Source organism: Anoplolepis gracilipes, chromosome 1 (genome assembly GCF_047496725.1).
Source record: "Anoplolepis gracilipes chromosome 1, ASM4749672v1, whole genome shotgun sequence".
Classification (NCBI taxonomy): Eukaryota; Metazoa; Arthropoda; class Insecta; order Hymenoptera; family Formicidae; genus Anoplolepis; species Anoplolepis gracilipes.
In genome coordinates this window covers 18,058,383-18,082,563 of record NC_132970.1, presented here as the reverse complement: position 1 = coordinate 18,082,563, position 24,181 = coordinate 18,058,383, and the positions used below count along the sequence as shown (strand labels likewise).

Below are 24,181 nucleotides of genomic sequence, written 5' to 3'. Positions count from 1 at the left end.
ATTATTCAAGAATGTTTATCGATTGAGGTTTATTTTGATGATATAATTGCTTTTTGCTCTCCTTTGTATGTACGTAAGTTTGACTTTACAGGCGACACCGGGATAGTCATGAACAAAGACGAACACTACAAGGTAATAGACGAATGTACAGGAGAAAAGACGCCTGAAACAGCTGAAAATAATCATGTAGAGGATACTGAAAAGGCTTGCCCAAAGTCGGACAATAACGCCCAACAAGATCCTAAGACTAATACTGGTACATGCATAAACCTAAAGTATGAACTGCGCTATTCCTATTTTAGCTGTAGGTAAAACTGACTTCACGAAAAGAGCGAGGTAGCAAGTGGCTGCGAATTACCTCTGTCTCTATCTATCACATGTTTTAATGTTGATTAAAAAAAAAAAAAAAAAAAAAAAAAAAAAAAAACATTGGATGCAAATTTGTATTGCGCAGTCCATACTTTAGGTCTATGGGTACATAATATGCAATTGAAGTCTTTTATATAAAATATTTTTGATAAATTATAGGTGGTTTTATGTCATTAAACAAGGATATATTATATTGTGATATGTAATTTGAATATTAGTTAACATTCTTGAAAAGTGTTTTAGTGTAATAGTTAATCGTCCACGTTTTGTCAAAAGAAAATTAATAGCCAAGCAAAATTTTTAACACTATTACGACTAATAATATTTCTTAATTATATTATAAAATTTTTATTATATTATTGCATTGCAGATAGCACAAACGACATTGACAAACCAGTTCCGATGGAAGTAGAATGTAATCAAGGATTAAACAATACTACTGATACTACTGATTTTACTGCTGATATTAGCTTAGATCAACTAGATATGCAGAAGGAAGTGACAGATGAAGATGTGATGCATCATTTAGATGTGATAGAAAATATTGAATTAGATCCTGAAACTTTTGGTATAGATCAGTCTATGAAAGAAGTTTCCCATTCTTCTGAGCAGCAAGAAGAAGATAAAGAAGAAATAACAGTGATTGATGAACCTACTGAGCAAAAGTGGTATGAAAAAAAGGTAATATTGTAATCTCCTATTTTTTTAAAAAGAATTAGTAAAAAATTGTATAAAAAAGACTGTAAGTAATATAAAAATATATTTTTTAGATTGCAGAGAAAAGTGCGCTTCTGAGAGAGAGATTGTCAAAATTAGCTCGAGTGTTATCAGCTTCTTACCCTCATTATGAAAAATGGCTGGAAAGAATAGAGAAGATAGAAAGATCCCCTATATGTAAAATAGATCCGCCTCGACGTTGTTCATTAATTAAACCACATACCAATCGTTGGAAGTTTCTATGTGAGTATAAAAAAAGTTAATATCTTATAAAGCTTGATATATTGCACTTTATTTCATTTATCCCTTGAAAGCGTAACGTGCACAGCATAAACATCCACACATATACACGCATACACAAAAATTGCTTGTGCAATTAACAATAGTTATTATTTTTTTTGTATATATATTTATTCATTTATTTATTTATTTTAAATATATTTTTCTTAAATCTAAGAATTTATAGTTTATATATGATTAACATTAATAATATATTAACATCTCTATTGGAGTGTTATTATAATAAAACTTTCTGGAAGCAATAATAATAAATTTTATATATCTAATAAAGTATAGCTCTCTGCTCATTATTTTTTCAATTATGAGATTTATACTTGTATATAGTACTTTTTTTTTGCTTGTAGCTTTTTAACTTTCAAATACAATTATGGATTTTAACAGAAATTTAATATTATATGTTATATATTTGTGTCACTTAAGAAATTATATCTCCTGAAATTGTTTTACATTTTTAGAAATCTTACTTCAATCTAGTGTCAATCATACATGTTTATTAATACTTTGATACACAATCAAGCTTTTATTATCTTTAGCATAACTTATTACATTTATAACAATTTATTATATAAATATTAAGTTAGTATTTAAAAAAATATAATGAAAGAAACTTATATGAGATGTGCGATGCAATTTTGACAGACTTCTAGTCCATCAAAGGCTTAATAAAATCTTTTAATCAAAGAAATTATTGTAAAAAATGCAATATTTGATATCTTCTGTCAACATATAATAAATAATGCAAAGTGTATACAAGTTCAGGTTTTTTTTATCAAACTGTACTGGTATGTTTCATAAGTAAAAATTTAAAAAAAATGTTAAATATAGGCTTACAAGTGCTTTATTAAAAAATTATAATAAAAATGAAATTAAATGATAAGGGATTTGTTCTTATTATAATAACTGTATTCATCATATAAGCAGTAAATACATAATGGTGGTCATTTTAAAATAGAATAATAATCAAAACAAAATGTCCACTGTTGTTTTCAAAAGCTTAATATTACTGGAAAATTGAATTTATCACTGTATAAATTTCGCGTCGATTTTCTTTCTCCAATATGTTTAATTGGATTCTTCAAATGCAATATTAAATGTAATATTAAGTATTTACTGCTTATATGATGAGTACAATATTGTAATAAAAATAAGTTCCTTATCATTTTGTTTCATTTTTATTATAATTTTTTAATAAAGCATTTGTAAGCCTATATTTAACATTTTTTTTTTTTTTTTTAATTTTTACTCATTAAACATAACGGTATAGTTTGATAGAAAAAACCTAAACCTGTATATACTTTGCATTATTTATTATTTGTTTACAGAAGATAATAGTAAATCTTGTGTGAACAGATTAAGTAAATAGATTATCAATCTATTTTCACACAGTAGCATATTAATATAAGAACAAGTTTGTTATTATTGTTATCATTTTATTTTATTTTTGTTATAACTTTTTAATGAAATATTTGTAAGGATATGTTTATATAACATTTTTTCTTATTTCTACTCATTTAACATACTGGCATGGTTTGAAAAACCCAGAACAGCCTGTGTGTATATATATATATATATATATATATATGTGTGTGCGTGAATGGTATGTTCAGGTAGTAAGAAACATATACAGATCTCTATAAAGGAAGAGGACAATCCAGGTTCTAGTAAAAAATGTTTCAAAGTAGTCTGGCATCTTGAACCAATGGGAGCAGGAGGTATTAATACTGATAATTTGGCAGAATTTCCAGCTTTTGTATTAAATGCTGTCAAGGTAAATTTATTATAGAAAAAAAGTTTATTTGTTTTTTTCTTTGCATGTGTGTATGTATATATATATATATATATATATATATATATATATATATATATATATATATACATACATACATACATACATACATACATACATACATACATACATACATACATACATACATACATACATACATACATACATACATACATACATACATACATACATACATACATACACACATACATACATACATATAGCTTTTATATTGATAAGAAACAAACAAACTTTTTCATTAATTTATATTTTTAATGCATGGATGCAGTTTAGTACATACAATTTTTAGTTCTCAAGATACATATATGCATTTATAAACATTTCTTCTATTTTATAAAGTCTGGATAAGATTTGAATTTAATTGTGGACAATCACAGATATAAGCAAGTTTTTACAAAATCTAAAGTATTTATATATTTAACATATATCTAACATACAACTATAACGAAGAGAAATCTCTTGAAAAAGTAGACAAGTATCTAATTTTATATCAAGCACTTATACTAAAAAATACTACAACAAACAAATTATAACAAAATATATTTCTAAAATAATATACTGCAAGAATGATCCTCTTAATGAGAGAAGATTAATGTTGCAAATAAATATAAATAATTGTGATGCAAATAAATTACATATACTAAATTATGTATATATACTAAAGTAAGAAAGTGTCTTTAGAAGTTGCTATTGCACTTATGATTGAATGATTTCAAAGTTAAGATGTTACTAATATCGCAACGGATTAATAATATAGATATAAGAATAGAAAGAGAAGAAAAAAGTAAAAAAATGTATACAATTAATTATATATACATGTGCACATAAGACGTGCAGTAACATAAAAAAAAATTTATTTTTACATTGTGATACAATGTAACAAATAAACTTAATAGAAATTTTCATCACTGAAGATATACAATATTCTCTTCGTATGAAGAAAATTATATATAAAAATTATAAATATTTTAACACAGAAAATGTGTGTGTGTGTATTGTATTGCCATGTATGCAATATAATATATGGTATTATTATCATTACAAAGCAATGAATATTGAATACCGCATGTCCTTCTGATGCATTTTTACATCATATAGGCATGAACATATTTTTTGGAAGAAGAGAGGAAGACAAATGATGATGATAACTGACATGTATATACATGTTAATACTCAAAGATATTTGCAAATAATGTCTGATAATTGAATATTAAATTGAGTATACAAGAAAAAGAATACATAAAAGAATGTCTGTATAATGATAATATTTGTATTATTGTTCCATTTTATGAATCAACTATATGCCAGTAAGTGCTGTTCTGTGACATCTTACATTTATTACAATGCTTACATGGCTACCTTATAGTGAGAAAGCAAGTAAAGGACAGTATGCAACAATATTTATATTTTATGCATATACTATTGCAATAAAAAATGTGGAGAGACTGAAAGAAAACTTTATAAAACAAAAAAAAATGATTCAAATGAATTATGATAAAGATAATTGATTGTATGTGATTTTAAACTTATTATAGTTAGAAATATGAGATTCTATAATATGATATGAGCACTCAACAGAATTCACACACAAATGAGTTTAATTACATGAAGCAATGGAATCACTCAGAATGAATTCGTATATTTAGATTGTATACATTTAATTGTAAATTAAAATTATATAGACAAATATACAAGAATTTATAAATTTATAAAATAAACTTCTAAATTAGACACATTAAAATAATTAAAATGCAATATAATAATTTATTGCTGCGTAACATAAAAATAATAATAATAATAATAATAATAATAATAAGCGAATTTTCTTCTTTTCCTTGCGTCCGAGCCGAACCTCTACAAGAGGATCAGTGAATGTTTCCAGCATTCGTTCTGAGAAGTGCGTTGAAATCGGATAATAATAATTGATGTTCTTGCAATTTGATTATTTTAAGATATGGTTTATATATATAAATATAAACTTTAATGCATTAATAAGTATCAGGTATAATTAAATTGACATATCAATGATTATTGATATACAGATATTTGAAGATTTTCTTCAAACAACTATACCAAGTCAAGATGCAATAACTTTTAATGAGAATCCAGATGACATATCTATGGATATAAAAAAAGAGTCAGCGTATAAAAAACAACATTGGTCATGGTTATTAGTACGTTGCAATAGTAAAGATGAGCTCATGCTCTTTGCAACTGGACGGAATATTACTCGTAACACCATGGATCGTTTGAAACAGATGTATGAGTCTGGTTCAGGGAAAAATTGTAACGTCAAATCCCTTTATTGCAAATCAATAAACAAGTAAGAAATTTAACAGATGAAGAAGCTCTGCTCCTAAATCAGCGGAAATCTCACTGCATATCTCGCTGCATTCGTTTCAGATATGATGATAAAGCTGTTACAACATTCTTAGTGGGAGCAGAGGCTCTAGATGAACTTGTAGGCAGTTTAAAACTGCAGCTTGCACCAAAAACGAATTTTTGGTCTAATGCTGCTGGTGCGTGGAATATGGTTAAAACAATCGCTGATATGCTTAAGCCAACGGCAAGAACAACAGTACTTGAAGTCGGTTGTGGAATTGGTGTGATTGGACTTACAATAGCATCTGTAAGTACACGTGCAACTTGTGACAAGATAAGCACAAATGCATTATCAAGCAAATAAAAAATGACACAGTACGACGTATTATTCTAACGTCGAAGTATCATGTATCTATATAAACGCGCAACATTAAACCAAATTAACAGAACAATTAATGTATTATCATTGCATTATAACAGAAATGTCGAGAAGTGATAGGAATTGATTCACCTTCGGAGATAGAAGAAGCTGAAGTGACTTGCAGTTTGAATAAAATATATAATGTCTCCTTCATAATGGGAACTCCGTTTGAAGTCGTAAATAAGATAAATTCTGCACGTGACTTACACAATAAAAATCGCGTGACTTACAGTATAATAAACGCAAACACCAATATGGGTAGAGGTATGCAAATTCGATTTTTTTTTTTTTTTTAATTTTAATATTGGCGATTAATTAATAACAATTAAAATTTAGCGCCCGTTCCGGTCACAACATACTCTTCGATAATAAAACTAAATTTATGATATCTTTTAGCCATTGAAGTAATGACGGCTTTACGAAAAATCACGTCTCTACGACGTATTGTAATGGTCACCGCATTAACAAAACAATCAGTCCGAGCAATATTAGAACTTGCACGGCCTATAGAAGGTGATCTTGGTCATCCGTTCATGCCAATTCGTGCGTGCGTCGTCGACACATTGCCTAACGGATCCCATTTCGAGGCAGTTATTCTAATGGAACGTAGATACATGCATAGACTTACACAGCCCTGGTTCCTTAAGATGTTGGAGGAGGAAAGTAAATCATTGGCTAACACTAGGGAATTGGAGAGATCAATCAATAACGATGGAACTGAAAGTTCTGACGTACAATTAAGAAAGAATCCATTAGCAAAAGCCGAACTTGCGAAAAAATCCAACCTTTCACTCACGAAAAAGTCAGCTTTCACGAAAAGTGGTTCAAGTTCACCGGTAAAGGGTAAAATAAAATTGAAACGAGACCATTCGCCTGAGATAATAGAAATATCTAAAAAAGTGTCGAAGAAATTCGAAAAACCTGGATTTAAATCATGGCAACAGGGTAAGTTTGATAATGTAAATCTAATTAAACATTACGCGAGGTTACTAAACTCTCTCTGTAATATATATTTCTTTTTCATTAACCAGATGTTACTTCCAAGAAAAAAAATTGGCCCTATGAAAATTCGGCACTTCGCCTCAATCCTTTATTCGAGAAAAAAAATGAAAATAAAATTGATTTAAGAAAAAAATTGAGCAACCGCATTGATACAGACTTAATACAAAGGGTGAATGAAAAGGTGAATCGAGAAATTCTTGAAGTAGCGAAAGAACAATTAAGCCGCCCATCTCCTACAGTTGACGCAACGACTGCTAAAGAAATAAAAAATGTCTTGAGTTTGGTTCTCGAGCAGACCAATAAGCTTCAGAATCAATTACCACGTTCAGTGTGGGATCGCATCGCGCCACCTGAAACCGATCAAGCTCAGTTAAAGAAGGATCTTGATGACGATCCGTTATTGAAAGGTCGATTTGTACAAGAAACCCGTGCTCAAGATATCGTTATCACGGCGGCGAACAAGGAATATTTGGAGACTGGAGATTCTAAACCAAAATTCAAAAAATATCACAATTTAGCACCACTAGAGCCAGATACAGTGATGCCGATGTCGGCAAAGTCATCCGCCAACAGAGGTAGACAACAAAATCAAAATAATTCATGGAATAGGAATAAAAGTTTTGATAAAAATCGCTGGAATGACGCGGGATCTATGAGGAAGCCGACATCCCCGATGAAAAGACAGGATTTATCATTTAGACCTCGAATATCACCGAATAGATTTTCACCGAAGGGTCTATTAATGTCGCCATCGAGGCGTCCGTGCTCGCCACCTAGGAGGCATCTTCCTCCAGATAGGCCCTACGAAGCACGTGATTCTTCTTCGCATCATGAATATTCTCCTCCGAGACGGCCAGCGTCACCGTTAAGACATATGTCGTCCTCGTCCGGTGGTAGACTTCAATTAACACCACCGAGACGTTCGTTCTCGCCGCTTAACCGAGCTACATCCCCGCCGAGACGACCAATGTCACCGCCAAGACGATCAATGACCGGCCGACCGATGTCACCTATACGACGTCATATATCGCCGCCGAGACCACAGTTGTCTCCACCGAGAAGACAAATGTCACCGATAGAAATATATGATTCGCCTACAAGACAGATGTCTCCCATGAGGAGACCAATATCCCCTATGAGGCGGACAATGTCGCCTATGGGCCACCAAATGTCTACAGACAGAAGACCTGTGTCGCCGGTCGGTAGAATGATGTCTCCGCCAAGATCACGAGACATAGTACCACTACCGAGGCATCACTCACCTGGCACGAGACGTTTCTCGTCTCCAAGGCGACAGCAGTCCCCGCCGAGGCGTCAGAGCCCGCCACAGAATAGATTCGCGGACGAATGGGATATACCGAGCCGCGGCGCTATCGAACAGAGTAGCACCTGGCAACGATCCGTTAACGATAGATCCGAGAACGTTTGGCGTAACGAGAGACAATCAACTTCGAGCGGGAACTGGCAGGCTTTATCCGATAACGACAGATATTGTAAACCGACCAACCAAGAGAAGTCCTGGGACGCCAGAGATTCCTCGTTTCATGGAAATTCGTGGGGCTCTAAGCAATCGCTCGCGAAACCTGGTATGAAGGAATCTTGGCAGACTTCGGACAATCGATGGCCCGGTCCATCTAGATCGAGCGGTGATAATTGGAATCGCAGCAAGGAAAGTTTAGGTGGCCGTGGCAAAGAGCCCTGGATGAATACGGACAAGTCACGATCATCATGGGAACAATCCAACGATTCTTGGAATCAAGGAGACAAGGACGATTGGAACGATCTGCCGGAAGATGCACGCGATCCTTGGGGTGATGATGGTAATCCCGGGTTAAAAGAAAGATGGATGAATCTGGATAATCAGATTCCTTCATCATCGTCCGGTTGGTCGAGAGAGGCTGACAAAGGGGATCCGTGGACAAAGTCGAAAGACAGTTGGCAAAACAAATCGCAAGCTTTTCCGGGAAAACAACCATGTCAAAACAGTGGTAATCCGAACATAAACGAATCGCGTTGGTTACCTCTGAACGATGCGTCTAAGAAAGGAGCACCATTATCGACCAATTGGCAGGGAGGTAACAATGTTGCAGCATGGCAGTCGTCAAACTACAACTTTCCATCACAATTGCAACGGCCCTTTATGACCAATCCCTTTCATAAGGATCGGCGTTAAATACGACATTTTGTTGTTAACCAAATTAATAATTATTTAGATTTTGCTTTTAATTACCTTGAGAATACTTTGGCTTGTGACACGTAAAAATTCTTTTGGATTTACTGTTTAATTTACAATTTTTTACAGTAACTACGTGTTGATGAGTTAAGTAAACTTATGTAATCGCAAATTATATATATATATATATATATATATATATATGTTAGAATAGTTGTTTCTTTGTAATTGAATTGCGATTTTGTGACACCACATGTGATTTTTTTGTATTTACTCTTGTTCAAGTGACAAGTTAAAATTCATTAATGATACAATTTACTGTTAACTAGTTATTTCAATAAAAGTTTTTTTTTTTAACATATTCCAACAATTGATTGTTACTTTTGAAGATAAAAATAGGCTGCATGCTTATCAAGTATTGTACATACATAATTTTGCATAAACAAAGTTGATATATCTAATAACAGCCAAATGTATCTCTCACTGAATGATTTCTGAAAATAAATTACATTGGAGCTTACATGTTATGAATAAAATTCTAAAATATAGGACAATGTGTCTATTATATGTAATCTAAATATATAATAATCTAAATATGACAGTTGTAAAATTAAATTAGTTCCTATAAAATATAAATTGAGCATACAAAAACATTACTAATGTTTGTGCGTTTTCAATTGTTAATATTTTAAAATATTAAAAATTAAAAATTTATGCTCTCACATACACAATATATATATAATATTTTGATATAAAATGTGTATAAGTGTGTATTCAATATTTTTCTTTTTCACATAAAATTTCTATTTATAAACAAGCGCAGTTTATATTTTTATATGCTACATAAGTCAAATATGACAGAAATATAAATATGGAAATATATAAGAATATACATGTGTGAGCTTTGTACAGTTTTGAATGTAGCATCTACTCCTCATTTCTCGTCACGTGACCGCTTTTAGTTCACTCATATCCGAGTCCGATGATGAGTGGCGCTGAAACTGGTACCCACATTTCCAAGATGGAGGTTGTGTATCTTGGAGAAACCGGTAACGACGAGAAATGTTCCTGACAAAGGTACTTTGATGAAAATCAATGTGACATTAATTCGATTGTAGATTAAACGTAACCTGTGTTATTTAACCTTTTTTTGTTAGATACCGTTTCTCCTCAAGAATACTCTCACTGGTGTCGTTCAATGTGAATCAAAACACACTGGTGTTCTCGTGCGTGAATTTCTACGAGACAACACATCCCTCGTGAAATTTTCAACATCGATACGACAACAGAATGAACAAAATGAGCAGCAAGATACGACAAGGGAACAGTCATCTTCACTTTCAACGAACACGGTAAATTCTATGAAAAATCTGTCATTTTTCTATCGATTTGTTTGACTGCATTCGTATAACAGGGTTAACTCTTCTTTCAGGGCACACCAGATAAGTTATACAAAAAGATCGAGATTGAAGTCAGAGGAAATGACCCAGCGGTATTGAAAAGTTATGGAGAATTTGCAGTGATGGCTGCAAATTATTTAAATATTGAAGTATATAGAAAGTAAGTTCATCAATTAATTGACTTTGGTTAACATTTGGCTTATTACTTAGAAGATATATCAAAATATATCTTTATAATTACAGCACAGCACCACGTAAAGCTATTCATGAACGGTGGACACTGCTAAAATCTGCTCACGTTCATAAGAAACATCGAGTTCAGTATGAAATTAGAACTTATTATCGTTACCTGGATTTTTTGAAATTAACTGGATCAACAGCAGATACTTTTATAGAATATCTTCAAAGAAATTTACCAGAGGGAGTGGCAATGAAAGTGACCAAGGTTAAAATCTTGCAATTTAAAAAAAAGAATTATTTTTTTTATGTTTCAATCTTTCTTATGTATTATTTTTGCAACTTGTATTTATCTAAGGATTTCTGTTTACAGGTTGAACTACAAAAGTTACCAGAGAGTATAGCTGCAATGAGTAAAGTATAACTGTGAACAATTGTTTATATTATATAACTTCTGTATTGTAGATAATTTCCTGATATAAATTACAAAGAAAATACACTTGAGATGTATTTATAATACAATATTTAGTATTCGAAAATTTAATTGCGACAAAAATAATCTCTTACAAGTTATCAATATAATAATAGTAAAAAAAAAATAGTATGAAAAGATGCGGCAATTTTTTGGATAAATGGTTGCAACATAAAGGGTACCGCGGTTTTATTTAAATTATTACAAATAATTATAATAGGTTACGGCAATTTCTGTGATAAATTTAAACTTCGCGCAAGTCAAGCGTCGTTAGAAAAGTGTTAAGTTACAGATTTGATGATCACTACACGTGGTGACGGGTCGATTTTTCCGCCCGATACATCATGCGCAAGTTCCGGTAACGGATTCTTTCTCTTGAAGGCCGACGGTCTACCTTGGGATGTATCTATATTGAGGGTTCTGAGGGGTGTATCTGTCAAATGCTTGCTCGCGATTCGACGTGCATGTCCACTACCGCGTCTCCTCATATGAGTCATACGTCGGTAAATACCGCTCGAAGTTTCAGATCGAGTAGCGTCGGTTAGGGTCGTTGCTGCGAAAATCTCGGGATCTCTCTGTTGTATTTGCAACCGAGAGGACGAATCAGCCTCGGTTTTACGCGAACTGACACCTTCCCCGTTCCTGTGTTTCCTAATTAATTCCACGGTAGCTGTACATCTGTGCAGTATATATTCATTGTCTGAAATGAAATTTTCATATTAATTTTTTAAATTATCTAATTATTAAATTATACATCGACAATTTATAAATAAATCCAATACATTGATTTAATCATGTTTTTCAATTATTCAACTGCGTATATTGTGAGATGTAGAAACTGATATGACGTAGGCAACAACAATGAATTTTAAACATACTCAATGACATTTTTGCTGATTTATGTACATGATTTTATGAAAACTTGTATTCAGTAGAAGTAATATATTATCACATATGTACATACGCATATTAATTAAGTAACATATTCAGAAGATGCGTAAAAAAAGATTTTAAAACTATTTGAATTATATTTTTACCTTTTATGAAATATTTTTTTAGGTAAATGTTATAGATTTTATTTGGAAAAAGATAGTTGTAGATAGATGTAGATTTTTCTTGAGATATATATATATATATATATATATGTAAACAATATTAATTTAAAATACATTTAAAAACTTTATTCATGAGGCAATATAATCTTATTTGGTCGAATATTGAATAATTATAATATTTACTTATTTGAAACTTACTTGAGCGTTTTGAGCGATGATGACAACCTGCCAAAGAGTCACGGGCCCAAATAAAGACTATTAAAATAACAGCCACTTTTTTCAGTATCATTATTTATCACGAGATTTTGATAAGTAGATACGGTTAAATGTGATGAAGAATTAAATTAACATTCGGTAAATTTTTACTGAGAGTTAAGTACAGTTTGAATTTTATCTGCCGATTATACGAGAATAAGAAATCGTGGTAGCTACCGTGAGAGCTATCGATCGACTGTCCGCGAGGAAAAAGTCTCGTCGTCGTAGAAGAGGGAACGAAACCGGACAAGACGAAGTTGAAGCCGAAGGTGAGGTCGTTCGACTTTGTGGAGATCTTACGTGCTACGATAGTACACGTGCGTGCTGTAGTAGATGTTAAATTAATTGGCTCTCCGACAGAACACATCAAGCACGACAGTACGAAGCAGACGGAAGAAAGACCGCATGATGCTCCTTTTTTCTTGTTTCCGAGGTAAACCGGTTTGAAAGATGGACCAGGTCGAAAGTCGGCACATTGCGTTTGAATTATTCTTTTTTTCTATGTCTGGTTTCCTTATATGTTGTTTAAAAAAATATTTATGTCAACATCAAAGTATGAAACTTTATGTACGATCTTAGAATTAAGTTCTTCGTATAAGTTTGAGATAATGTTTGCCGGGAAAGCGAAACTTTCGAGTAAAATCAAGTCTGATTTTACACAGGATGACCTTGATAGCCAGTTGCCATAATGTATCAAATCTAGTACGGTATTTTTAGCTCTGTTAGATATGTACATTATTATGTTTCATGCAATAATGATGTAATGATGTAAACTTCGAATTATAACTATATATAAAATTGATTTTTTTTTAAATTCTTATATCTATATAAAATTACAACAAGAAATACAGCAAATATACTTCTTTATTTTTTTTTTTTTGTATAAGGATATAAAAATTATGTGTTAACAAAGAGATGAGAGAAATAAAATGCATTGTTAAAAAAATATTATGTAGGGAAAGTTATAATTAGCAAAAACATATCTATGAATCTAATGATATTGCTTCGGAAAATCTGTTTTGCTAAACGTGGAAAATATGTCCTTCGTAAACATCGTTCAAGAAATTTTTATCTTCATGTAGGAACATTATCAGAAGATGATCGTCTGAGCGGTTAATGGAAAGAGCATTAAAGGTAGAACCAGCTCCGGGCGACCCTGAATTCACTTTCCGTTTTCGCGGATAATATCGTTCACTCTCTTTTGCGAAGAGAAACAATGCACTACAATTACAAAATTCTTGAATTGCGTTACATGGGAAAAAGTACTTTACACATCTTGCAATGAGATTCTCAAATACTGTAATATAATATTACTAACAAAGTTGTAATCTTTCGTCATCGTTGAATCAGAAAAAATGATCAATTTGCCGACTTTTATTGATGTTTAACATAAGAGTATCATAATAGTTAATTGCGTATACAAATACATCATCAAAAAAGTCTTGGAGATCAATCATTAGAAAAATAAGAATGATAAGGGTAGGATAAAAAATGAGTTACATATGGAACGTGTTAATTTAATGAGACCATACTTTAACGTAATCTATCGCAAAAGCAGTCTTTTCGCCATTGTTTCGTCTCCAGCTTGGTAGCCATTCGTTTCGTTTGTTCCAGAATTTCAACATTGCCTATAATCGAAAATTAGTTAATGTATGTATATATATATATATATATTCTTTAAGTAATTATTTTGAAAATCAATCATATATTCTACTATTTTAAGAACAGAAATTATATGTATATAAAACATCGAATAATATATAAAATAAAGGATCTGTACCTTAGCCTCCTGATTCCTCCATGGTTTTGGCAATCCAGAACTGATCGTGTTATCCGGGAATACACGCACTCCACCCGCACCAACACCGAGAGTGATATAGAACTATTATAAGAAAAAAATTATAAACACAATTTTTTAAGAAGCATATTTCTTGAAATGTGTATATATGTATATTCAGTATATATTATCTTTAAAATTAATTCATTCTCGCGATATAAGATAAAATAAACATACAAGGTGTCCGGTAAAGATTGAACACTTGTGAGCAGGTAGAGCGCATTAAACTGAAGAGAAAAGTCCTTTACCATTTTGGGATTTTCGCAGTAATTATTGAGAAATTAATTAAAAAATATCCACCAATTCGTATGAGTATTAGCACGTGGCGAGAAAAGCCAGCCCGCTGTCACGCGGTTGCTTGTCGCACGCATAGTACAGCGTGACAGCAGGCTGTCTGTTTTCGCGGAGCGCTAATATATTGGCGCGAATTGATCGATATTTGTTAATTAATTTCTCAATAATTATTGCGAAAATCGCAAAATGGTAAAGGACTTATCTGTTATTCAACTTAATGTGCTCTATCTGTTCACGAACGTTGATTCAATCTTTACCGGACACCCTGTATATAAATATTTCCGGAAGATTACAACATATGTTTACTACAGGGTCATATTCAAAGAACCGGACTAAAATGATATTCTGATTTGGTCATGGTTAAGGTCATTCATATAATAATAACTGTTTCGGTTTCTTAATCAATGAAAAGTCGAAACTATTTGAGTTATGATTGGCATCGCGCATACATTACAGTTTCTCCAAAATTAATTTTCTCTTTTTATATTTTTCTATTAAATTAAATATAATTCTTATTTACAATTTCTACTTTTTATTTATATTTTATAATTTATAAAATTTATTAACTTTTTATTTTCTTTATATTAATAATAAATTTTATATATTTATAATAAAAAAGTATAAAAAATTCTATCTCCAAAATGATACTTTTTATTTATGATTCTGCTATCATAATATTTGTAAAATTTTACACAATTATGATTTTTTGATTTAACTAAAAAAAATTAATTATCATCGGTTCTCCTCAGTTTGATCTAATTAAAAAAAAATTGTTCCCACATATAATTATATATAGCTATATATGTTATATAGAAATGTATGTCCTTCTCTTCTCTGCCTTCCTATATACATATATTCTTTTTTTTATATATTATGTTTGTTTTTGCAGGACAAATTATAAAAAGAATAATTGAAATATAAAAAAAAGAGATCTAGAAATATTCTATATATAATTATATAAATTTATATTTGATTATATATAATTTTTTCCGGAAGCTCACTTACATCTGTTTTATAGCAAAATACTATTTGTGTACAGAAATAAAACTTGAGATGTAAACTAATGTTACCTCTTGATCGAATGGTGCATTTTTCCTGTCTGCATTGGGACCACTCATCCATCCTTCTTCATCAGGTCTTACTTGGCCAATCTCCTCGCCATCAACCAAAAACGTAAAGCCGTCGCTGGTCCAGATGGTCGTGTATACGTGGAAATCTTGCGTCCATCGCGGTCCGAATTCGTGTAACTTCGACACAAGGATTTCCTGAACGTTTGTAGGAGACATGCCTACTCTCACGCCAAAATCCAATCTTCGGGTGTCGTAAATTTTCGAAACATCCGTGGCATTCACCAGGTTCTCGTTGCCTCGCGACATACCCAGAAGAACACGGCCACTAGCATAATTCGCACCGTACGTACTATATTTTGGTTCAAGCCACATTTCTGATAAAATTACATTAAATGATGTATAGTTTTTGATTTCTTTTATTTTTTATTTAGCGTTATAAACTATATTAATTAATATCATGCGTTATAAATTAATTAATATGTATTATAACGAATTTGATTATGCAATAGATTATGATTAGATTCTTTCAAAAATTTCTTGGCAACTTTATATGAATTTGCCTTGTAGAAAAGAACCATCTCATCGTGTTAAAAATAATAAAGATTCCAGAAAATAAAAATTTCAAACTTAAATATTTATAATTAACAAGACAGATTGAATAAAACTTTTTGACATACAAAATTGTTATATTGACAAAGGAATGGAAAATTTTCTGACATTCCATCATGGATGAAACATCCCTTTATTCTATATTGCATAATATAAATTTTTAAAAATGATCTCGTACGTAATAAATCAGATTATTTATAATTACCTGGATATAGCCAATCGCCCTGAGGAAACCTCGCACGTATTTCGATTCTTCCGTATCGCAAAACGAAACGTTCCTTCGTGGTAAGACGCGCGGATATAACAGGTGGCAAAATACTATAGGATAATGCTCGTCGCGAACATTCGTCGGGAATCGTGCTAGTACACCTGAAAAAAGAATAAATTATAAACAAAAGAAAGAATATACCGAGAATTTTTATTAAATAAAGAGAGATCGTATATATCGCTGATTAATACATATATTTACCTATTGAGTTGTATTCTTCCGAAAGCAGTCGCGTTTTCACCGTACAAATCTTCTAATATAACCGGCTTTATAAGTAACTGACCATCGTCAATTTGCACAAGCTGCTGATGGTTTTCATTGTGATATACGCAGAACTCGTAGTCCTAATTTCAAAAATATTTTTATATTTAACGAAAAATTATTTTTGTTTAATGAAAAAAAAGGAGAATATAACATGTATCAAACGTTTTGTGCTTTCATCATACGATCGCATTTTAATCTTATTTTGTATTTTTTTCTTAACAATTCTGAAATGACCTCTGACCTCAGACTTAATGACTCACCGGGGTTAAAGACATTTTTATTTCGCGTTTCCACAATGATGCGTTGAAAGAATTGAAATTATCCTCAAGCAATAGTCGACCTCTACTCGGAATTTCATATTTTGATGTAGTGCTCCATGTAGTTTCTTGACTAGCACTCCCTGAGCCATTTCTTTGATTTTCCGTAGCTGTTAATCCAAAAAAATCGTTATCACATCACCATAAGATTATCGTCTTATACTTTCATTGACTCGTATAAATCATAAATCATGTAGATAATCTTACAAGAATACGTCCACGTCTGGACGTTGTTTTTGTGATGAGTTCCATCCACTTGCGCATAAGTCCAATAATAAAGTATATCTCCATTTTTTATAGTCACTTCCGGATCCTCGAAAATCCAGCGGCCGTTTGTCGCTAAATAAACATTACCAGCGACTTTGCCGTATTCGTTAGCGCCAATTGCTTCATTTACGTTAGAGTGAAAACCAAATAATCTTAAGCCTCGTGCATCTATTAATCATAATGCATTTATAAGTATAAAAACAACTTTTATCTTTTATCGTAATTCTTATAAACATTAGCATTCGTGGTTTATAATATAATTGTATTCCTAATATTTTTAATTATCTCATTATTTATTCTTTTCTTCTTTGTTATTTTGCACAATTTTATACACACATACACATATACATATGTGTGTGTTAAAATATAAAATTTAGATGCAACATTACAATTAAAGGAATTATTTGTTATGACTTAAAACTTTTTTAAAAATTGCATATATAGTCATTACTTGATACTACATGTATGTGTGTTAAAATGAGATATGTCAGCATTCTCAGAAAAACCGCTTAACATCGTCACATATGCTTCTTACATTAACAATTCGTCTGGGTTATCCCAGGAAATCCCCCAAAGTAAAGATGATTGAAATGCGGATCCTTATACTTGTATGCGTTAAAAATTAATGATTGATAACGTTGATAATTTCAATAATTTCAATAAATGTCAATGTTACTTAAAAAAAACGCAAACAATCGTAGAATATACATATATGTTAGTTTATTCTTCTCACATGAGTTTGATACTTAAAATAAATATTCAACTTGACACGACCCTGGTGACGCTTTTTTGATAATATATACTGATAGTGATTGCGATGTATGTTGTATGCGTGCGTATTACATAAATCATCGTAATTGAGTCATGTGTAGTATTTGATATATTTTTGCGCAAAATGCATTTTTTATAAATTCTCAGCAAGTTGAGTAAATTACCAATAATAAAATAAATTAATGAGAAACAACGCAGTATAGAAACGCGTAAAAGCAAGAATTTCTAATTAAAAAAAATTTATTCTAAATTTATAATAAATGAAATATTTTTTTACTTTAATTGGAAATTCTTTCTTTATTTACGCGTTTTATCTGCGTTGGCTTTCATTAGCCTGTTTTATTATTAATAGTTGTAATATTTATAACTTTATTTGTATTCTTAAGCAAATTACTAGATATTTTTATGATTTATAGACAATTTATTGTCGATATTTTTATCATTATATTATTCCATACACTACATTAGATGTATATCAATCTTTTACATGATTACAAAATGACAATAAATGCAACAATTTTAATAATTATTTCTTTCTTGCAATTTAATTAGAGGTTTTTAATGTTATAATTTAAAATAATCATTTTTTTACAATAGTTTTTCAAGCAAGAGAAGCTAAATAATTGTAACTTGAACTTGATGAGACTTTCCGATTTAATCTTCCCAGAAAATCCTTTTGTTTTTAATGCTTAAAATTATTATATTTTTTCTCCTCTCGAAGAAAACTTTATAAATCTCTAATTAAACTTACCGGGTATAGAAACTCGAAGACCTTGCGGCTTTAGTACTTCGATGGTCGGATCTGGCAGCACGTAGGGAAACACCGGTTTCGCGAATATACATGCTAATGCGAACGTTAGCCGAAGTATCGCGAGATCAGTTCTGGAGGAAAACATGTTTATGATTACTGATTCTCGACGTTGAAGTCGCGATATTTATTAAGCGGTTCAGATTTGCGTAAAATTCAAAGAAAGATGACTGATACGCGCAAGCGTGTATCTTAATGCATTGATAGATTCGCTTATACTAATCTTCTAGTGCGTATGTATCATGTTCCTCCTTACCCGGTCTCTTCTTGCTTTCTTTTATATTCGTCGTAGTCGTGTAAATTCTGCCTCGATGTTTATCTCAGGGATTCCCCCACAGATTCAACCATTTAACGAATGTAAAATCATTTAAAATTCCTGGATAGTTTATTTAGTCATCTTTGGAGATTCATTGATATTTTCGTATAAGCACAAAACAAGGAAAATACAAAATTTTTTTAATGTACTGATAACGTATTAAAGTTGCTATCGGTAATTCAAAAAATTTTTGCATTTTCCTTGTTCTGTGCTTTAAAAAAGAACATTGTTTTGTTTCTTAAAATTTTATTGTATTTTTGACACCCTGCAACTTGATAAAAAAATTTCTCTCGAAAAATTTAAGTCAAATTCCATAAACTATAACATTTTGCCTACAAAATGCTTTTTTTTAAACTTTCCTACAATTTTTTTTTGGCCGAGATATATAATTTTGAAACTAAATCTGCATGTTGTCGATACTGGGCGAAAAATTATGGCAAACAAAAAATTAAAAAAACATTTTAAAGCTTGAAATTTCAGCTTTAAAGTGCTATCGATAGTTTTTTTAAATTTTTAATTCTTTTTAGTATTTATACATATACTATTAACAAAATAAGAAATTCAGAAAATTTAAGGGCTTAATAATTTTGTCAATGGCTGTATTCTCGAAAAAATTTATCTTCTTTCTTTCTCTTTCGGTAATTTTATTATCATGTTCGACAAAAATATGTTTACAGTCACGCGGAATTTGTTTACTGAAATTGTCACATTCTTACATAACGTGTGACAGTAGCTTTCGTCAAGTGAATTCCGTGCGACCGTAGCTCCAAATATTAAATTTTAAAAATTAGAAATTTTTTTTTATACAAAAAGTTATTTATTATATGTCTTGATAACTGCTGATCTTACTTTTTAGTAAAATTTCAATAAAATGACATTTATTAATTAATGATAACATTTTAAAAGATTTGTTACAATATTATATATTATTACTTGATTTTATACTAAATGCTTTGGAATAAAAAAATATTTATTGTTTGATTTGCTGGACCTGCGCAGTAGGTAACATCATGCACGCGGTGGTAAGCCAACACAGCGATGTAAACATGTGTCAGATGTGTCAGAAAATTTCGTTATAAGGGGAGAGTTTGTTTAATCGATAAAACTTCAAAGAGACTGTTTATCATGTTGCCTATCGTAACGAGATCTAATATAATCTCAAGGTTATCTTGTAGCTTGTTAAGCAAGACTTTGATTAAAAAGCGAATTACACAACTGAACAAGTGCAAAAGCTCTGTTCGAGGTTATGTCAACCTTGATTCGACACATTTTTCGAGGAAAAATCAAATATTACAATCATCTCTAAAAAATTTTAGTTCAAGTACTGAACACTCGACAGAACAGTGAGTATCTTTATATTAATTATGCTATTTTATAAATACTTAAATACTTAATATTTGTGTGTAAAAAATTGTTGAAAATTCTCCATTATTTATGTAATTTTATTTTATTAGCGCACTTAGCCCCGTGCAATATGAGAAGATCTGTGATGAAACTTTAGACTCATTAACTGAATATTTTGAGGAGTTAATTGAAACAGCGGCGCATTTGCGAGATGCAGATGTATCTTACGGAGTATGTGAATATTAGTTACAGAATCTATAATTGCCATTTGTATGTGCATGTAATAATATTTGTAAAATTTTTGCTGCAGGATGGTGTACTGACTGTAATATTCGGTGAGCCACATGGTACTTATGTTATAAATCGCCAGACACCAAATAAGCAGATTTGGCTCTCTTCTCCAAAATCAGGACCAAAACGTTATGATTTTATAAATGGCCAATGGATATACAAACATGATGGCAAAACATTACACGAATTATTAAATAATGAAATACCAGCAATTGTGAACACTCGAGCATGTTTTGATAAATGTTCCTTTAGTGGTAAAGAAAAACAAGATACGTAATTAATGGTTTTTCTTCTGAAAAATAATATCAACAGGGATTTAATTATGAGTGTCTCTATAATTTTATTTATTTAATTCTATGTGAAACTAAAGATTAAATTTATAAAAAATTGTACATAAAACTAATATTAAAATAAGTGAAGGAAATTTCTCTGTAATATATGTATATATATATAGACGCTACAGTGTAAACTTCATGTGAGTAATTTTAATATATCAAGTAATCAAATATTATTGCATTGAATTTTTTTACATTGGCACATATACACTATTGTTATTTATGCTTTAGATTGCAATATATATATAGAAAATGTTGAAATATGCAAGTTATTTTAAAAAAGGCTTACATCGCACATTATGCAATATATACTAGTTGTATATGAATATTTTTACATTCTTGAAAATTTAAACATATATATACATGTTTACATAACATTTAGTTATATACTTTAAATTATATTAGTTATATATAATTTTAGTTATATACATGGTGTCATTATTATTACAAACATAATCTTTCCACGCAATCATCTCTCTAACTATTTGTTGTTAAAAAAAAAATGTTTTAAATAGAACTTATTCTGTTTCGAGGACAGTCTTATTATGGACAAGTCTTGTCTGGGTAGAGGTGTCTCCGAGATTGTAAGGTGATCTTTCCCTTTATTTTTTAATGAAACTATATTTTTATTTGGGCTAGGTATGTAGCCCAGTCCGAGACGAATTCATTGACTTTTGATATATTAATCTTCCAAAGTCGTTCAAGATTGTTTACCATTTAAATTTTTTTCGTTGAATGGCTACAAGATTTTCCTCGCCGCAGAAATTTATTATAAACATACTCGTGACACTGATTCACACAAATGATGCGACCTATCAGTATTTTTACAAACATGGAGCATATCTGCTGATAGAGCATTACACCATTTTAATGGAATCAATATTATTTTGACTCCCACTAAGATTCTTGGATTTGACGTCTCTAAATTTTTTCTTCCAAAGCTATGTAAAAGATAAAGCTTACCAAGAAGAACCCACCATCCCAAATAATACGAAAAATATAATATGTTTGGTTGACAAATACTTGCCAACAAACCAAGATAACTATTATAAGGATATACAACTGTCATTCAGGGACAAAATAAAGTGTGATAGTAAAGATCATCTTTTTGTATACAGAAGATAAAGAATATTTTTAAAACATTCAGCGAAAGAAGAATTTAAAAGATGATAAATGATCTTGAAGACTTTGGAAGACCAACATATCATAGGTCAATGAATTTGTTTTGGACGCTTAGCTAACGCCTACACGTTTAACTAAACCAAAATATATAGTTCCATAAAAAAAATAAATAAAAATCACCTTGAAATCTTGGAAGCACCTCCACCCAGGCAAGATTTGTATCCTCCGTAATAAAATCCCTCTCAAAACACAATAAGTTCTATTTATTATTTTTTTATTATTTATATATTTATATAATAATAATTTTTAATCTAATTTATTATTAATATAAATATACACAAAACAAATGGAGTGCGCGTTTATAATATTCTAGTATGTAAAAAACTATATAAAAAGCTATGTAAGATAAGCGCATTTTTAATTTCAATTACGTTGCACCTACATATAAATTTGCTTATGCATATAATACAAAATTATGCATGAGACGATTAACTCAATGCTTGGAGTGTAATTATTTTTCCTACATTATTTGATAGAGAGCAAAAATGGAGATTATGGAAGATGGGAATTTGGTTGATCGCGTAAGAATTTTACTACAACGAGATATGCAATATTACCAGGTACCTATTAGCTAGTCATTAAAATAGTAAATTGTATTATATCTGTTTTTATCTGTTATATTTTATATATGTTTGTAAAAGGTATATAAAGTGTATAATGTCGAAACGCTTTGTTATAAGTTTTTGATGTATGACATTATATATTTTATTTATATTGACATATTGAATTGCAAAGTTGATTTATTGCTCACGATCTTGAAACTGAAATATAGACATGCGAATAATTCAATTATTTGTCATTATTACGTAGCGTTGTTTTGTAATAGACACGCGATCTTTAAATCGATTTAATAACGAATTTAATAGATGTTTTAGTGAAATATAAACTTGAATTGTTGGTTCGTATCCGATAATAATTATTCTAAAAATACCTAACTCCGTAATTAACACTCATCTCGTATAACATTGTAATTTGCGATGTAGGAAATGCAAACCGTTCTGAGGGAACCGCTATGTTTACGCATTAGCGGCGGAAAACTCGATTTTCCACGACACGCTTCGTTCGCTGCGATAAAGATCGTCACGTGGTGGGAAGCGGATTTTGCAACCGCTTTCAAGTGCGCTTCTGGTTTAAGCTCCGCCGAAAACGAAGGCGCGTCCAGCGTCGACAGCGAGGACGGTGTCATTAAGCGGATCCAGCCGTCCGATTTTATTCTTCTCGTTGTCGACACCGCTGAACAATTGCTAGGTACATTTTACCTCGGTAACGAGAAATGAAATGAATATTTATATATTTAAAACACTAAGTATCTGGCATAATATAAATAAAACAAAAAAAAATAGATTGTGAATAGTAATAAAGGAAAATTATTAATAAAAAGATACATAAATATAGTAAACTCTTTATAAATATAATTTAAATGCCAAATGCAGCTGTTCTGATTATCACACATGTTAAATCTTTAATTTCCAACGTTTTTATTAATATTCTGTAGTAAACAATAATTTAATATATATTTTTATTTTTGAAGATTATTTTAAATTGGGTAAGAAATATATACACGAAGTATTATATCCCGAAGAGGTTTAATTCATGTTGAAAGATTCCTTTCGAATTGGTGGAATAGTATCATAAGATCTTAAATTAGATCTTAAATTAAATTCCCTGTTGACTTCATAGCCCTCTTTTAATTTACTTTGTTTTATATCTATCTCACTCAGCCAGAAAGTTGTGTTTG

The 24,181-nt window shown here is 30.8% G+C and overlaps 5 protein-coding genes across 11 annotated transcripts in view; 3 read left to right on the top strand and 2 right to left on the bottom strand.

The window, feature by feature from the left end:
- LOC140672753 (uncharacterized) overlaps positions 1-9,631 on the top strand; it is a 201,790-nt gene extending 192,159 nt beyond the window's left edge. For 3 of the 7 annotated variants that reach the window (XM_072905149.1, XM_072905135.1, XM_072905140.1), the window contains 9 exons: positions 92-256; positions 740-1,050; positions 1,140-1,329; positions 2,994-3,154; positions 5,236-5,516; positions 5,597-5,822; positions 5,996-6,200; positions 6,333-6,881; positions 6,968-9,631. In XM_072905149.1, the coding sequence (XP_072761250.1) occupies positions 109-256; positions 740-1,050; positions 1,140-1,329; positions 2,994-3,154; positions 5,236-5,516; positions 5,597-5,822; positions 5,996-6,200; positions 6,333-6,881; positions 6,968-9,111 (4,215 nt within the window). In that variant the 5' untranslated portion in view covers positions 92-108 and the 3' untranslated portion in view covers positions 9,112-9,631. Of the gene's footprint in view, positions 1-6; positions 28-91; positions 257-739; positions 1,051-1,139; positions 1,330-2,993; positions 3,155-5,235; positions 5,517-5,596; positions 5,823-5,995; positions 6,201-6,332; positions 6,882-6,967 lie in introns of those variants that run through there. The other 4 variants (XM_072905173.1, XM_072905182.1, XM_072905157.1 and 1 more) reach the window with 3 other exon arrangements.
- Positions 9,632-11,332: 1,701 nt separating this feature from the next.
- Positions 11,333-13,257, bottom strand: LOC140672813 (uncharacterized). The gene is made up of 2 exons (XM_072905258.1): positions 12,414-13,257; positions 11,333-11,860 (listed from the first exon to the last, which is right to left on the bottom strand). Exons 1-2 carry the CDS (start codon positions 12,502-12,504, stop codon positions 11,442-11,444), a joined length of 510 nt encoding a protein of 169 aa, XP_072761359.1. The 5' UTR covers positions 12,505-13,257; the 3' UTR covers positions 11,333-11,441.
- Positions 13,258-13,406: 149 nt separating this feature from the next.
- On the bottom strand, positions 13,407-19,231 carry LOC140672789 (beta-1,3-glucan-binding protein). Its single transcript, XM_072905209.1, has 8 exons — positions 18,919-19,231; positions 17,337-17,564; positions 17,073-17,239; positions 16,750-16,892; positions 16,486-16,649; positions 15,672-16,045; positions 14,251-14,352; positions 13,407-14,098 (listed from the first exon to the last, which is right to left on the bottom strand). The coding sequence occupies exons 1-8, from the start codon at positions 19,061-19,063 to the stop codon at positions 13,988-13,990; spliced, it is 1,434 nt and encodes a 477-aa protein (XP_072761310.1). The 5' UTR covers positions 19,064-19,231; the 3' UTR covers positions 13,407-13,987.
- Positions 19,232-20,281: 1,050 nt separating this feature from the next.
- Positions 20,282-21,360, top strand: Fh (frataxin). Its single transcript, XM_072905245.1, has 3 exons — positions 20,282-20,634; positions 20,746-20,866; positions 20,946-21,360. Exons 1-3 carry the CDS (start codon positions 20,417-20,419, stop codon positions 21,201-21,203), a joined length of 597 nt encoding a protein of 198 aa, XP_072761346.1. The 5' UTR covers positions 20,282-20,416; the 3' UTR covers positions 21,204-21,360.
- The window catches only part of LOC140672785 (uncharacterized), a 16,478-nt gene continuing 13,576 nt past the window's right edge, over positions 21,280-24,181 (top strand). The window contains exons 1-3 of the mRNA XM_072905195.1: positions 21,280-21,401; positions 22,920-23,003; positions 23,427-23,691. Of these exons, the coding sequence (XP_072761296.1) occupies positions 22,929-23,003; positions 23,427-23,691 (340 nt within the window). The 5' untranslated portion in view covers positions 21,280-21,401; positions 22,920-22,928. The remainder of the gene's footprint in view (positions 21,402-22,919; positions 23,004-23,426; positions 23,692-24,181) is intronic.

Excerpts from the sequence above, each read along its gene's own strand:
- LOC140672813 (XM_072905258.1), bottom strand. The coding sequence starts at position 12,504 with ATGATACTGAAAAAAGTGGCTGTTATTTTAATAGTCTTTATTTGGGCC. Across the intron at positions 11,861-12,413 it reads TCATCGCTCAAAACGCTCAA|ACAATGAATATATACTGCAC; the intron begins GTAAGTTTCAAA and ends ATTTCATTTCAG.
- LOC140672789 (XM_072905209.1), bottom strand. The coding sequence starts at position 19,063 with ATGTTTTCCTCCAGAACTGATCTCGCGATACTTCGGCTAACGTTCGCA. Across the intron at positions 16,046-16,485 it reads GGGCGATTGGCTATATCCAG|AAATGTGGCTTGAACCAAAA; the intron begins GTAATTATAAAT and ends TAATTTTATCAG. Across the intron at positions 14,353-15,671 it reads ATGCACCATTCGATCAAGAG|TTCTATATCACTCTCGGTGT; the intron begins GTAACATTAGTT and ends TTCTTATAATAG.
- Fh (XM_072905245.1), top strand. The coding sequence starts at position 20,417 with ATGTTGCCTATCGTAACGAGATCTAATATAATCTCAAGGTTATCTTGT. Across the intron at positions 20,635-20,745 it reads ACTGAACACTCGACAGAACA|CGCACTTAGCCCCGTGCAAT; the intron begins GTGAGTATCTTT and ends TTATTTTATTAG. Across the intron at positions 20,867-20,945 it reads ATGCAGATGTATCTTACGGA|GATGGTGTACTGACTGTAAT; the intron begins GTATGTGAATAT and ends TTTTTGCTGCAG.